This window comes from Danio rerio, chromosome 19 (assembly GCF_049306965.1).
Source record: "Danio rerio strain Tuebingen ecotype United States chromosome 19, GRCz12tu, whole genome shotgun sequence".
In the NCBI taxonomy this organism is placed as follows: Eukaryota; Metazoa; Chordata; class Actinopteri; order Cypriniformes; family Danionidae; genus Danio; species Danio rerio.
The window spans coordinates 21,262,501-21,279,319 of NC_133194.1; the positions used below are offsets into that span (position 1 = coordinate 21,262,501).

General features: G+C 32.7%; 1 protein-coding gene across 13 annotated transcripts in view; it reads right to left on the reverse strand.

The window, feature by feature from the left end:
* Positions 1-16,819, reverse strand: part of dync1li1 (dynein, cytoplasmic 1, light intermediate chain 1) — a 36,108-nt gene that overhangs the window by 14,637 nt on the left and 4,652 nt on the right. For 7 of the 13 annotated variants that reach the window (XM_073930862.1, XM_073930864.1, XM_073930865.1 and 4 more), the window contains 8 exons: positions 15,546-15,776; positions 11,775-11,935; positions 8,339-8,432; positions 7,892-8,027; positions 5,330-5,441; positions 5,186-5,245; positions 2,168-2,212; positions 1,584-1,674 (listed from right to left, as the gene is read on the reverse strand). In XM_073930862.1, coding sequence (XP_073786963.1) covers positions 1,584-1,674; positions 2,168-2,212; positions 5,186-5,245; positions 5,330-5,441; positions 7,892-8,027; positions 8,339-8,432; positions 11,775-11,935; positions 15,546-15,776 — 930 coding nt within the window. Of the gene's footprint in view, positions 1-1,553; positions 1,675-2,167; positions 2,213-5,185; positions 5,246-5,329; positions 5,442-7,891; positions 8,028-8,338; positions 8,433-11,774; positions 11,936-15,545; positions 15,777-16,819 lie in introns of all 13 variants that reach the window. The other 6 variants (XM_073930861.1, XM_073930863.1, XM_073930858.1 and 3 more) reach the window with 1 other exon arrangement.

The window sequence follows — 16,819 nt, forward strand, 5'->3', positions numbered from 1 at the left end:
GATATTCAGGTTTCTCATACAGATGTAAGCTTTTATGCAGCAAAAAAAAAAATGTAAAAATGAATTGACCATTGCTGTATACGGAAGGGTCAGAGAAAACTAGGATTTCACCTAAAATACTTAGGGTGCTTTCACACTATCCTTTTTGGTCCACACCCAGGTTAGTTTTACGTCAAAGTACAGTACGTTTAGCTAGTGTGAACATGTCTTCTGAACTCGGGTGCGCACCCATGAACGGAAACCGAGTTTTCCTAAAAGAGGTGGTCTGGGGTACGGTTCGTGCACACTCTGGTATCGTACCCAATAATGGAAGTGAACCGGCAACTATAGAACAAACTTAATATTATTAATATTGAGTTTTGAGGTGAACTAACCCTTTAAATGCCCCAATATACTTAAAGTAAAAGTGAAAAATTAACCAGTATAATTTTATTTTTAACAAAATCATCTACACATAACAAGGCCAATGTGGATTTGGAAAGGTTTAAACCAGCTAGTGAACACATTAAAGCTCTCATTGCTACACAGTGATACTCTAATATGTAGCTGTCTTTGTTTTTTCTGTTGTGAAAATAAGTAAAATATTGTTGTGAAAAAGTGTCTGTTTAGTTCATAGAGATGAATCTGAAATAAAAGCATGCACACTGGAGAACTACTTTATTAAGGAAAGCAGCAAAGACATAATTTTTTATGTTTAATGCTGTAAAGCAATTCACTGTATGAAGAGATATATGAATGAATTTGACATGGAATCCTGCAAACAGATCGACATTGCTATGATCAGACGCAGATCTGCTGTCCTCCTACTGTGGTCCTTTTTTTGTTGTAGTGTATTACTGAAAGAAAAGCTTTTGCACTCTATAATTTCAGGATGTAGCACCAGGTCAAAAAAATTGAACTGAACCTAAGAACTTTTTCTAATTTCACCATCTCATTAGTTGTACCACCTTCATAATTTATATTAAAGAAAATAAAGTATTCATCTAAAAGCTGTTCTCAGAAGGTTGCCTGTGTCAGGATATTCGCTACAGCAAAGTACTGCACAGGTATTAATAACTTACTTTTAGTCAAAGGCAAAGAACGAAAAGAACTATGTTTCAAGTATATCAGGGACTTAAGCTGGAATTAAAAATGAGTGTAAACGAAGCAAAGTCGAAATGAAAGTCTCTGAGAAATTCGCCAAGGAATCAAGCTTTAATCCTAACAAGCTCTCTTAATCCTCTCTGAACATGGCAGCAATTTTCCTATGATCTAAACCCGTGAGAGTAAAGTCCACTTCATCTGCATACAGGAAGATATCCTGAAACAGTTTATGCAGATGCTGAATGTGCATTTTTACAAATCTAGGCCATGTGTCAAATGGCAAATGTTACATTTGTCTCAAAATGAGAAAACCAGACCCAGAGACTGAAAGAAAGAAAGAAACCCCCTGGTGTGACTCCAAATGTTGTTGCAAGCCAAGAGGAAAAATAGAGGATGGGTCAAAGTAGGAAAGAGACAAAGAAGAGAAGAGATGGAGACATGCATCCTACACACGCTGCATTCTTACACACCTTTCATGTTGGGATCAATCTTCTTGGTACCTGATTGCATGGGCATGACGTTAGCCACGTTAGCTGCTGCTGAACGATTGGTCGTCCTTGGTGAGCCTGTGGGAGCTCTGTTTGTTGGGTCCTGTTTGACACATACATAAATGTTTCTGAATTAAAATAATAAAAAATATTTGTGTCACACTTTATTTTGATGGTCCATTTATTGAATTTAAGTTACAATTCCTCTACATGCCAACTAATTCTCGTAAGATTATAAGTAGACCATTAGGTTTGGGGTAAGGGTTAGTGCCAGTTGACATGTACTTGCAAAGTTTCTTATAGTCAGTTAAATGTCTGTTGAAGGAGCAGTATCAATAGTTATTAAGCAGAACATTTACTAAAACTCAAATGGACCATCAAAATACAGTGTTACCAATATTTGCATGCTGGGACAACTAATAAAAGGACAATGATGAATTCACATAAAAAAATGAAAAAGTTTGGTTTAAGTCTGCTGAACGAATACATGCAAATTTAAAGGTCTAGCAACAGAAAACTTCTTTAACTAAAATACGACTCAACTTTGAGTAATGCTGTGGACTGATATGTAAATCAAGAGCATGTAAAACACTCACCACTGGTCTGCCTGCAGTAACTGGAGGCTGTTTAGATAACAGAGACTAAGAGAAGAACAAAGAGAGAAAAATGCATTAAGCATTTATACATTTCTTTATTCTAAAAATGATTTGATATGATCTGTATGATGAAGATGATTTATAGATGCTAATAAAACATCGCAGGTTACTAGTATTAAAAAGAGAGTGGCAATCTCACAATCTGTTTGATCTTTTAAAATCTGCTGAACGAGTTTCTCTATTTGAGAATTGTAAAGGAAATGCATTGACAAATAGGCAGCAAAACTATTGTTTTTAGTAATAAATAATTTGACTTACATAGTTTAAAGTCTGATGTTTGAGAAAATATAAGGGGTCACTAGCTGTATCAATTATTTCAGTTTTTTTAGGGATTTTAGATTAGATTAGATTAGATTCAACTTTATTGTCATTACACATGTACAAGTACAATGCAACGAAATGCAGTTTAGGTCTAACCAGCAGTGCAAGTGCAGGATACAGGAATAAGTTATAAAGTGCAGTTATAGAAAACTATGGTGATATTTACAGATGGATGTACTATGAACATTATATACAGGTTGGATAAGCTATGAACAGATTTACAATATATGAATATATATGCAGGTTGCTATTAATAATCAGTAGAGTGCAGATAGATAAACATGATTACAAGTGTATATGTTACAATATATGAATATATGTACAGGGATAGATAAACATGATGACAAGTGTATATGTTACAATATATGAATATATGTACAGGTTGCTATAAATAATCAGTAGTATGCAGATAAATAAGCATGATTACAAGTGTATATGTATAGTGGGTGTGTACATAATTACAAATGCCCATATGCAGTGGGTATGTACAGTTCAATAAGTAAACAGTTCAATGTGGTGCAGTGAATGTGCAAATTTTAAACGTGTAAATGTTAAACAAGTCAGTGTTGGAAACGTATCTTTATTTAGAGCAATTTATTTTATTTTAATCATTAAATTCAGTTTTCTCTATGATTTATCAGACTTTTTGGACATTTTCCAGAAACAGGGTGTGACACCAAAGGACAACAAAACTTAATATGTGAAACATATTCAGAAACATAGAAGGTGATGTCATGGGCCTCACAGGGTGCTTAAGTCACATGGTGATGAATGAGGTGCTTTTAACTTGCTCATTTAAAATGACCATATAGCGTCACACCAGAAAATATGACCTATCGTATAATGAGTGACAACGAAAATGCAACGTCAAGTCAAAAACCCATTATTGGTACATCTCAATTTCTGTAGGCATGCATCACTTTGACAATTATTTTACTGCCAGAAACAAACTTATATTTCAATTTACAACCCCACACACACCAAAAAATACACTGCTAAAAAACTTGATAAAAATGTACATGATAAAAATGTAATCATTTATTTAAATTTATTTATATTTAAATTTATTTTTATTACATTTAAATATATTATTTTTTTATCTACTGTCATATGCTGGTGTGTTAGTTTGTGTTTAACACCATGCCAGCTTTTTTTCTTCATGGTGAGAAAAAGTATATTAGAGAAATAGATTGTATTAAAGTTTTACAATTTATTTTAGATAAAAAAATCTAAAATTGTATTTGGATTGGTCATTTGCTGGTAATAAACAAATCAGTCTGAATTAGCTGGAGCACACAGGGACTTTAAAAATTACAGGCACCTAGTGTTTCATCATAGAACAGCAAAATATACAATACTACTTATCACTTTCAACAGTGTTATGCCATTATAAAGGTACTGTTTTTTGCTATTGTTATTTATTAACAAATTTATTGAATAAATTTGTTATTTGCCTAATGAATGGCATAAGGCTATATTTTTAATTTAAAACTTTTAAAAATGTAATAAATGTAATACATTTTTATTTTTAAAATAAGTATTAGTTCATATTATTCTATTATTATTATTCTAAATAATTATTCTAAATCTTAAAGATTTATTTTAGTACAACAAATAGTGTGGTTAATAACCCCAAGCAAGCGAATCCAGTTAATGGTTGTGCTTAAAATGTCACTAAAATGCAGTTTTTAAATCTCATATTTAAATAGAAAATAAGGTGAACAACTAAAAAAAAAAAGTCCACTTTTTGATTAAATTTTTTTTTTTAATTAATTAATTAAAAAAAAGTTTTAGCAGGCTGGCTAAGAGCCTGCATTGTACATTACTCCTACACATATGGGTATGGGAAGCCTTTCAGTTTAAATTCTTGACTGAAACTAAAAAGCTATTTTCAAATAACTAAATATATTCAGTTTTTGTTAAGTATAAATTTTAAATATATACAGACTATATGCAGAAAGAATGTTTTTTTAAATAAATTTTAACAATGCCCAAGAACATGATATAATTATTTAAACGTGTTTCCAGAACAACAACAAAAAAAATTATGATGAATATCATTTATAAAATGTGTAAAATATTTAAGCATTTAAAAAAAAAAAAATGAATCAGCAATCAATACCTTTCGCCTCCAGATAACATAAGTCACAATTTCTATAGACCATTTTAAGGGGTGTAAACAACGACAATGGTCCTAATGCATTTCCTGTTTTACATTTTTCAATTCTAAAGCTTCCAAGAATCCTGAAAAGTCCACATATTTCAAATAATGTTACGACAGCTGTTTTTACATTGAGATATGATTAAATTGTTAAAGTTATTAAAATAGTATGACATCTAGGAAATGTCCATGGGCCAATGGCATGACCACATTAAAATGGTCTATAAAAATGCTGAAGGTTGATGCGACACTATAAACTGGATATTCAGATCTGACTGATAATCAGATTTATCCTCATCAGAAAAATTATACTTTAACGAAGGTAAACAAAACTGTTACATTGTTGATTTTAATTGTAATAATTAACCTATGTGTAAAGTATACATTTTTCCTACACATGACATATATTTGCAATCTGTAAAATAAATTGGGATTTAGATTTTTAATGATAATGCTAGATAGCAATAAGTAACTACCTGCAACTTTACTAGAAATACTTGGTCATCTTCAGCTTGAACTTCCTTCTCATGTACAAACTGGAAAAACAAATAAAAGAGAGCTATCGTTAACTACAGATACATAACTGCAACAACAACAAAAACTAAAGAGAACGCCTTTACCTTTCTAACTGGAGGTTTCACTATTACATCTTCAAAGCTGTCTTCTGCTTTTACCATCTGGAAATTTTCATGCAGGATGGCAATCTTTTTTTCATTGTCCCACCCTGATGGACTGAAAGCAGGACAAAGACATAAAATAAGAACATAAATACATTCAGAGTTTAAAGACTTTATTGAATACTGAATATTTTAGTAATAAACCAATTTGTTTCCCCTAATAAGATGTAATTTAGAGTGATTTCTAATATTCAAAATAGTAAATCTTAATTAGGGTGAGACGTGTGTATTATTCACTGCTAATTACTTTGACTGTAAAAAAATTAAAAATAAATTAATTAATCTAAAGAAACATTCAAGGTTTCCACTCTAAGCCAAATGTAAAATTCTCTGACTAACAAGATTAATTTCTATGACCCATAATGAATAAAAAAGACAACTGTTGTGTTGAGCAGTCCCTCTGGAATTTTGTGATTCTGTGTTTCATAAAATCAAGCAAATGGTGTTTTTTTTATTGCCTCAGATTTCCTGTATTTTGATTTGGCTGCTGTGCAAATGTTTGTACATGTGTTCAAATTTTATCTGTGCCATCTGCATTGCTTAATATAAAATAACATTATATTCATGCATAGAAAGTGCTCTTCAGGTGTGCGATACTTTAAGTTGTCATAGATATAGCACTGAGCTGTGGTTCTCCTTAGGTGTGTGACCACCTTTAGATGCACCATGGGACATTATCACAGTGCACATTCAAAAAAAGCCTTTGAACAAGGCTGCGTTCAATGTATAGATTAAAGAGTAAGCAAGTAAGTAATGTGTATTTGTATAGCACATTTATCATGTATAGCCATACACCAAAAGCGCTTCACAATCATGAGAGGGGGGTCTCTCCACTCCACCACCAGTGTACAGCATCCACTTGGATGATGCGACAGCAGCCACAGGACAACAGTGTTTGTGCGCTAACCACACACCAGCTATAGGTGTAGTGGGGAGACAGTGATAGAGTCAATTAGGTGGATGGGGATGATTGGGAGGCAAATATAGGTAAAAGCCGATAAATGCAATTTGGCCAGGACATCGGGGTTACACCCCTACTCTTTATGAGAAGTGCCATGGGAGTCAGGACCTCGGTTTGAGGTCTCACTTGAAAGACAGCGCTCACTGACTGTATAGTGTCCCCTTCACTTTACTGGGGCATAAGGACTCACACAGACTCACTAACACCACTTCCAACAGCAACCTAGTTTTCCCATGTGGTCTCCCATCCAGGTACTGATCAGGCTCAGCCCTGCTTAGCTTCAGTGAGTAATCGGTCCTGGGCTGCAGGGTGATTGGCTGTGGTAAAGATGTGTACTTTCTTTCAGTATTCGCTTCATGTATATTATATAGAAGCAAAGAATAAATAAATATACTGAAAAAAATTGCTGAAATTTAAAGCCACAAGAATTACAATTTTTCCCAAAAATTAAGAAGGGACTGGTTGAGCCCAACCTGTTGACTGCATTTGATTGCAAGTGGGAAATAAATAAAATAGCTGTGAAAAAAGCCTAACCATGGAAAAAAATTTTTTTTTGATAAAGATAAATAAAAATAAAAATGACAAACAAAAATTCCTGACATTCCTAAACCTTTTAAAATTTCACGATGTTGCTGAAATTCCATGACCTGTGGAAACCCTGAACATTGTAGATGGTTGCTTCTGACCTCATGTTAAGGCCCAATCCCAATTTTACCCCTTAGCCCTTCCCTTGTCCCAATTCTCTTTAGCTTGAAGGCATAGGGCAAAGGGAAAGAGCTAGATAACCTTTAAATGGAGATTTTTCAGGACCACAATTGAAACCAAGGGATGAGAAAATTTCTCAGAATACACCAGCTACAAAAACAAAATGGCTGCACAAGGAAGTCAGGAGATGCACATATTAGTCCTTTTTGTCATTATTACGAACTTTTACAACAAACTGCATATGTTTTGATACATTCATAGCCGAGCAAGTGTTTTACTGTCAACAACTTGCTAAAATAAAAAACGCTAAATTTCAATAAAAGTAATAATAATAATAATAATATTATTATTATATGGAATAATAATATTCCATAAAAATAACTCCTATATAGAAGTCCCACAACATTCTTTCACTCGATGACACTAGAGTACCCTGTCCGAAAATGCAGTGGCTTGGAATTAGGTTTTTACAATGTCTGGCAAAATGTTAATGTTGTTTTTGTGTGTTTACATTGATTAATCATGCCAAAGTGTAAATGCAAAGTACAGTTACGATCTTAATACCACATTATATCATTGTAATAACATGATATATGCCTTTAACGATTTCCTGAAGATAAATACCCAAAAGTAACCTAACAAGACTGTTGATCTAATATGAAGCCAGTGATTGCGATGACATTTGATGACGTGTGCAGGTGTTGTATTGGTGTCCCATTTCTCAGGGGTGAATTTTGAAGCCCCTCCACTTCACACTTTGTTTCAAGGGCCAAGGGGAAGGGGTAGGGGACTAAAAATAGAAATTGTATTGGGTCTAACTCCATCCTCCAAACACTTACATAAACACAGAGTCTTTCTCCACCACCTGAGCTGGGCTGTTGAACGGAAAGCCATATAACCTGTGAACGAGGTATTTATATAACAAGTCTAGATTCTTGTTCTCCTTCATGGATGTGTAGAGTAGTGCTGCTCCATCTGAAAGGTCACTTGTAAAGGAGAACATCAAGGTAATGTTACATTTAAGCTTTGAAGACTCTCCCTACTTACAGCTTTTTGAAAAGCAGCATTCAGTCAGGTCAGCGGATCAAGTTCAAGTATTAAATAAAACATTCAATGCAAAAACATGCATTGTTACTGCATTCAGACAAAAAAAGTTACACTACTAATATTTAAAGATAAAGCGAACATGTATATAACCTGATCCCCAGATGACTAAGATGTGCAGGGTAATTTGTAATCAACATTATTATTATTAAAGCTTTGATTTCGATGTGCTGCAAGGATACACTGCAAGCAGAAGCGTCGAATGTGAGACTGGATGAAGTCTAAGTGCTCGTCCTTATAATCGTGCTCCTTCTCCAAAGTGCTGATTGCATCACACTACAGAGAGAGGTATGAAAGAAAAACTTCGTTATTAGTCCATGCATGCTTTGATTTGATCAGGGTTTCTGCAGGTTTTACAAAGTTAAATGTAAGACTTAAGACATTTTTAAGACCATTATGAATAAAATTTTTCACTCATACAGGGCTAATTGCTAAGGAGTTTTTCGAATGGTCCGGATGGAAAGTATTTTTATTTGCCCATTTAAAAAACATTATAATTTATTACATTTAATTAAACAATATTAATTCAATTATAATAAAAATATATATTTTAGATATTTCTTAAATATTGTGTCAAAACAAGCAAGCTCTAGTTATAAGCAAGCATACACTTTTTTTCAACAATAAAAAAGGGACAAACGTTTTAAAAGTTTTAACCTTTAATAAAATAAATGTTTGCACAACAGTCTGTCCAGGTCAGTGTCCTCAGCAGTAAATACATAAGGAATTTTGAAACAACCATTATCCTAAGAAAAATAATTACATTTTTAAATAAAATTTAAAAGTTTTATTGAGATGAATTGTTGGTGATTGGATGGGTATCGGCCAGGGGTGCATTTCCAAAAACCATTGTTAACCAACTAAGGTCTCAAGTTCTGTCTTTACAAACATAATTCGTTGATTTGGCGTTTCCCAAATCCGTTGTTCCAATGAACATTCCAAAACTGCGTCCCACAATTGCATGCTTGCAACTACACCTCTGGAGCTGTAGTTAGAAACATAGTTTCTGGCCGTGTTCTATTCCCAGTTTTCTCCCTATGCCCTATTCATTTAGAACATTTCTAACATTTAAAATTGGAATGAATAAAGAACACTATAAAAGTCATCACTCTTAGGTGTAATTTGCTTTCAAAGAATTTTTACAGTTCAGTTTCAGCGATCATCATGTTTACAATTGCGCTCCCTTCACAGTGCACTTTGAAAACATTGATGTCATTTTGAACACAGCTGTTACTCATGACAAAAGCTGTAGGTGACCTATTACTCAAAAATGTATGTTACGTCTCCAAATCTTGTGAAAACAAGAAACATAGCATACGTTAAAAGTTTTAATTTATAGTAGATTATTTATTTATTATCTGTACTGTATATGACATGTGCCTGTTGGTTAGAAGATTTCTGCAGTGGTTTGCACGTGTCAAATTGTAAAAGTAGACTTTTAAAAAAAAATAAATAAATAAACAATATCCTACTTAATTATCATCATCATCATCATCATCATCATCATCAGTATTATTAAAATAGATTTTTTTCATTTCCTAATAAATAGTAAATATTAAATTTAATTTCTTAATAAATAGCATCATTATTTATTTATATATTTATTTTTATGTTTATTTATTATTTATTTATTTATATATGATAGAATATGTGTTAGCTTTGCAAGTGGTTTTATGTTTTAGAATGTTTGTAAAGGAAACATTATGTGCCATTTACATATATTTGAATTAATATGGAAAGAGAGTGCATGTTTTTACGAAAACTAATATTGAATTTTTTTTTTAAATGCATGTGCGTGTAAACCAATATAATTTGCACAAAGAAATTATGGAATTATTCTCTCAAGAAGTAGTTAGCACCCCATTTAGAGCATCATTGTGGGCAATTTACGTTATAACTAACGTGGTTCAAACGATGGATCTGGGACAGAGAAACTACAGGTTTTGGGAAACTCATTTGTTCTTTTCCCAATCGATGCATCGTACTATGATAAAAAACGCAAGTTCCATACAGTTCCAAACTTGCATTTTCCCTTTTTGCTGTCTGTTTCACTACATTGGTATAGCATCACATCACCTTCCCGCATTTGTCGCAAATACATGACATTATCCGGATGGAGGAGCTTGGCCGGACGTGCCCTAGCCCAAATCAATCGCATGGATCGAGCATGCCATTGTTATTATAAAGAGGAAAATAAATATAATGATGCTTTTTTAGAGTTAAACACTTAAGACAACACTTGAACAAAATGCAAGACATCGTAAAAAGCTACAGTATAAGGACTTTTTAATACCTTTTAAGGGCCTTAATTTTCTCATAATTGATTTATCAACTTTTAATACTTTTTAAGACCCCAGGGACACCCTGATTACACCCGCCAACCAGCCAAATGAGGGGTAGATTTCAGCTGTGGCAGGTTAGACAGACACCCCCATTAACCACTTTGGCTGGTTGAAAATAATTTTTAAATTGCCAGAACTGCCTCGTCCCTAAAGATTTGAATTTTAGTTTAAGACTGTATGTCAATATGCTCTTAGATTCGAAAAGCAGCATGACTGATAACTGTTCACGAGAGCAAAAGGAAGTAGGTGAATACTGAATGAGAGGATGATCAGGTGCACAAGAAGACACGGCGATCCTTGCTCTTTTAAGCGAGTGCTTAAAAGCTCTAGTTTCCTTGCAGCAAACAACCATGGAAATGCAACTGGTGCGATTGTTTCTCTTTAAAAAAAACATTTAAAAAAGCAGTACTTCCGCACCCACAGTCCTGCTGCTTTCAAGAGATCCCCAGATTTTTTGCCGCTTTCGCTTTTACCATTTTTGAACAGATTATTACTGGGCCTAACGTGATCATCCTTTCACTATTACACACAATGTTTTTCACCTGATTTCTTTTGCTTGCAGTTATTTTTGTTAATATGGTTTAATTTTCATCCTTTACAATAACATTGCTTTAATAGTAGATAACTCTACTAATATCTATGGTTAAATGATGATCTGGTACCTTTAGTCTGAACTACTGTGTATAGTTTTTTTTTTTTATTCTAAAATAATTTTTTTTAAATGTCAATTGTTTTTTTCAAGAACATTTTTGTTAAATAAAAAAAGTGTATGTATATAGCTCTGTTTAGCTTGTTTTGATACATTATTTAAAATGTGTGGCAAGGAAATAATTAGTTTGGTGCGGCCAGAGAAAAAAATAGTATTTCTTAAGTGCTGAGCCCTAAAAAGCTATGTAAAATAAAAAAATAAAAGTTACATTAATGAGGCATGTGAACATAACTTCAAATTTTAAAAGGAGTCATTTTTAACATGCCTAAGTCAAATTTATGCATATAAAATATATTTTCCCAAAAACAAAATTGTGGCTTATGAAAATGGTGTTGAAAAACTACTAGCCACAGTGGCTGGTAATCAAAAAAGTTAATGTCAAGCCCACATTATAAATATATACTAACATTATATAAATATATAGACAAGTATATATATTTTTAAAACAGTTAGTTTATTTCAAGCCCTTTATACAGTAACAGCTTTTTCTGATCAAATCAGTTGTATTTGATCTTTTAGATACATTTTATGTCATCACAACATAATAACAATTTGAGGCTGTTGTACCTTGGTGCAGACCACCACTATAGGCAGGCCTAGGTTGTGTGTGAGTGTGTTTTCTCCCAGCGGCAACAGGACACTCTCTTCATCTGACTCAGGATTCCTCCTCTGGGGCACAGCGTCCAAGTCACTTCCTGGTTCCACATATTCCTGGAACTGCTTTGTCACTGCAGACACAACCAGTCATAAATCACCAGTCAAATCAACTTCATTTCAGTTCTTCATTAATTTTCCTTTTGACTGAGTCCCTGTATTAATCTGTGGTGGCCACAGCGAAATGAACCCAAATGCATTTATAACAGTTTATTTAAATTGTCATTTAATGTCACTTTAACTCATTTATTTGAATTTATCAGCTTCTCAGGCTATGTTGCAGCAAAAAAAAAAAAAAAAAAAAAACAGATCAAGCTTACCACATTTTATAAATATCACTTTTCAATAATTATAAAAAAATTCTAACAATAAAATGTAATCAACAGCAATAGATAATACATAAAATAAAATACATAAATAATAATAATGATAATATACAGCGCTCGGCATAATTGAGTACACTCCATTTAAAATATTAAACAGATATATTTATTAAAATAATATTTTAGTCACCATATTCCACCATATTTTTTTTTTGATTCTCTTGATTTTTCCAAATATTTTAATTTTTTTCTATAGTATTTGGACTTTTATCGTATGTTATTTTGCTAGATTAGCTCCAGATTTGGCTTCAGTACTAACTGATCTACTGTATATGCACAAAGATAATATTGTACAGCTTCCTATAAATATATATATATAAATTTGAATTTAAAAGATAAATTGGTGAGCGGTGTACTTATATCCGCCTGAGAGTCCGCCCATTGACTTGTGTCCTCTGTAGTGGACATTGCGTTTTCATGAATTTTCTTCTTTTTTTAGCTACTCTGTCAAGTCCTTTTGTACTGTTAAGAGGACATCCTGGGCTTTCTAGCGAGATGTCATTTGATTAGCTGGCATGCTTGGAACAGCTTCTTACACTGCATCCAAAATGGCTGACATACAAAAAAAAAATCACATTTTATAAAGGGAGAGAAGCATGTAAAATTTAGCTTTTTAAATGTTTTCTTACTATTATTACATATATATTTGTTTATTAGAGTGTCAAGAAAAATACATTTAGCTTTCAAAGCTGTTAACTTGTTTGTGTTTCAAAATATTATCATTGGTCCCACTTTATATTAAGTGTCCTTAACTACTATGTACTTGCATCAAAAAATAAATACAATGTACTTACTGTGTTCATAATGTATTTGAGAACACTTGTGGTGCTCTTGAGTTGGGATAGGGGTTGGGTTATGGACAGGTTTGCTGGTATGGGTAGGTTTAAAGGTGGGTAAAGGTGTAAGGGATGGTCAACAGTGTATTTACAAATGTAATTACAGAAGTTAATTACAGATTAATTACATACAGGTATTTAATCAAGCAGTACACAATAAATACATGTATTTACACAATAAGTACATTGTAACAAACTATTAATTTCTGTGTAAGTACATAATAGTTAAGGCCACTTTATATAAAGTGGGACCTTATCATTTTTTAAATGTCCACTATAGTGGACATTACTGTAATTAATGCCTGCATTTTGTAAGGGGCAGAACTGAAGCAGAGAGGATTCTTTATAAAATAGTTGAGGGAGACTCTGATTTAGAGTCAGACTATCAGACAATTAGAGAATTAGAGACAATTAGAGAATGAAATCAGTTTAAAATCACTTTTATGTTAAATTTGTTTTGGGATTTTTATTTATTTATTTATTTATTTTTTGAGTTTGGCTCTCTTTCACACTAAACTGTTTCAGGAATTTCAATACAAAGTAAAAATGGCTTTTGTTTTGTCTTTGTTAAATTAATATTGGATTATTATCCCTTTACAGCCATATCCTGTACAGTTTTGTTGTCTGAGTGGCGGTCGTTTTGAACTAAAATGGTCCTGTGGTCCACTACAGTGGACATGCTGTAAAATTAAAAATAAAAACATAAAATAAAAAAAGTAAAAATTCTAAATTGTAGATTTTTTTAACCCAAAGGATGTAGGAAATCACAGAAAAAAAGAAAAAAAAAAGAAAAAAAATTATTCGGGTCACAGAAGGATACATGCTGAGCACTGTATAAGATAAAAATCGAAAGCAGTTTCTTAAAGATTTTTTTTTTATAAAAAAAATGTTCAATTTAAGAAAGAATCACATTTAAAAATATTTAATTTAAAGTCTCGTCAGGTTAAAATTGTTGTCTGATAACATTAAAAATAGGGCATTCCACAAGCATATGTTTAACAGTTTGGTTTCTGTTACAATATTGACATTTTTGGGGTTCTTGGGTTTAATAAATCACTCTGGTCTAAAGCAGGGGTTCTCAAGAAATCCACAACATTAAGCTACCTATTATTGTTGTAAGGATAGAATCATGATCCTCAAGAATGGAAATGGAATTGTGATGTAAAAAGTCATTGGCAAAAATTTGATGAATAATAATAAAAAAGCAGCACATTAAGACTTGATCAAACTGCAATATGGTCTAGCGCAGTGATAGGGAACCTGTTGCTATTTGGAAAAAATTACATGGGTCTCCAGCAAACTCCCTTCAATAAAATCGTACGGTTTAAAAAAATGTAACTGTCACTAAAATTTAGTTCCCTATTGAAAATACAATTACAATTCAATATTGTAATTTGTTATGGCAAAAAAAATAAGAACTCAGTTAATAATAAAAGAACTTTTTGACCAAAGCGTGTGTGGCTCTGTGGATAAAATTGAATCGTGACACCAATACAGGGTAAACAACTTATGTTTCTATTGTAACCTCGCACACGTAATTTTAAAAAACATTCTTGAGAGGTGATAAATTGTCCTTAATTCCTTTTTGTTCAACATGTGATGCTTCATATTTATTTATTTTTATAGCATATAAAGTAGTATGTTTATTTACCCCAGTGGCTCTTTAAAAATAAATTTGCTTAAAAAATCAGAAATGGCTCTTTGCTGAAAAAAGGTTTCTGACCCCTGGTCTAGCATATGTGGACATTAATCTGATAATAGGATTAAGTCTGCATGTTCTGTGTGGCCCGTTTAATTTACTATATGCATGCATGATGCTCAGTGTAACTTTTTTTGCCAAAGAATAATAAAATTGTTGAAACTTTACATTTGAAATTACATTGAAAATACATTTCAAGATATGAATGCAGAAAAAGTAAAAAGGGAGCATTTCAAATGATCAATTTCACATAAACATAAAATATAAAGTTGACAAAACTTAAATTTAGCATTACTTTTTGATTATTCCATTTGAGTTAAAGCATTCAAACAAAAAAGAATTTGAACCAATAAAATAGAATGCAAGAAAAAATATACAGAATTCATTGGGTTTCATAAAATTGCTAAAAATGTAATAAATTACTGCTAAATTGTATAGGTTTTATGATTTTAATGTACCATCCAAACAGTTTAGAAAATGTATTACAATGTAACAAAAAATGTATCCTGAAAAATTATATTGTTAATAATGATAATACAAGTACAAACAGTAATAAGCATAAGCTTTAACCCCATTATAATTATAAGGTTGTCAAAGGAACATTTTCTCCCCGTAAGGAATCCCTTCCTCCAAAATGACTGAGTACCACTGATACACAAGAAGGTCTCATATCAAAATGCATCACCACACTAAATCAGTCCTACAAGGTATTTAGCATGCAAACACACTCACAATCTTAACACACACACACAACGCCACTACTCACATCTGTGCTCCAGTTCTCGCATGGTTTCAGGAGGAACTCTGAGCTTGTCCACAAAATCCCTCACCACACTGCCCCATTTCTGCAGTGAGTCGAGGGCCAGCCATGGCCGGGACAAATCCACTACAAACAGAATCAGCGAGTCCTCCAGGTTTTCCAACGATATAGCAAATTTCTGCAGACCTTTGTGGTACAAATCCCCATCTAGCACCCATGCGTTACACCGTGATTGATCTACCAAAACAAAAGTTTCATTAGGTTTACAATATTACATGAGGTGACATGGAAATACATAAGATTGCAAAAAATGCACACTCTAAAAAATGTTGGGTCACATATGGACAAACCCCAACATTGTTATTTAAATGTTGAGTGTTGTATTAGTGTAGGATATGAATTTTGTTCTGTTTGGAAAATTCAAATAAATATGTTAAATGCATTGTACATATTATTCAAGTACATAAGCAAGTACCTATAAGCAAAGAAGAAATGGTTTGGTGCCTAAACAAATGTTTAGTCTGTCTCCTTTTATTGGATTCTGGATAAATCAATTGGATTCTGGATAAAATTGCTTTGAATTATTGTTATTTAGTCACATAAAATTTGTATTTACATGGTCACAATAACAAATATTATTAACATAAACTGTAAAAATTATATTTTTCTATGAACACGTTTTCATATGAAAGACGAATTAAATGATAATGTATACTGTAATTTTACATTAAAGAGACCCTATTTTGCATTATAAAAAGTCATATTTTGGTTTTGGGTGTCTCTGACAACAGGCTGATATGCATGCAAGGTAAAAAACACTTTCTTGGTCTTATAATATGCATTTATTTTTACCTAATTGTCCCAACGACTTCCATTTGATTCGTTCAGCGATTCGTTTGTTCCCTAACCCCTACTTAGCATAAAGCTGACCTGCGCTGATTGGACTGATGACCCAGTTTGTTGTGATTGGTTGACTGCGTTTAGTGCAAACAGAGAGAAATGCCCACCATGGCTCATCAACAATTTTGAAGAAGTTAGAGTGCAGAGTGTATGCGTGAACCCAACTCAGAAGTGCATTAAAGCAATGCAGTTAAACATCAGCATATTATTCTACTCTTAACGCCAACCCCAATAATAACAATGGCATACATTCAGTATTAATTCACAGTGGCAAAAGTTGAACTATTCTCAAAATTGACCGTGCCGCATGTGTGAGAACAGCTGATGGTGGCCATAGCAAAGCCAAACAGCAGAAGATCGTGAGCTCAAAAACACATTTA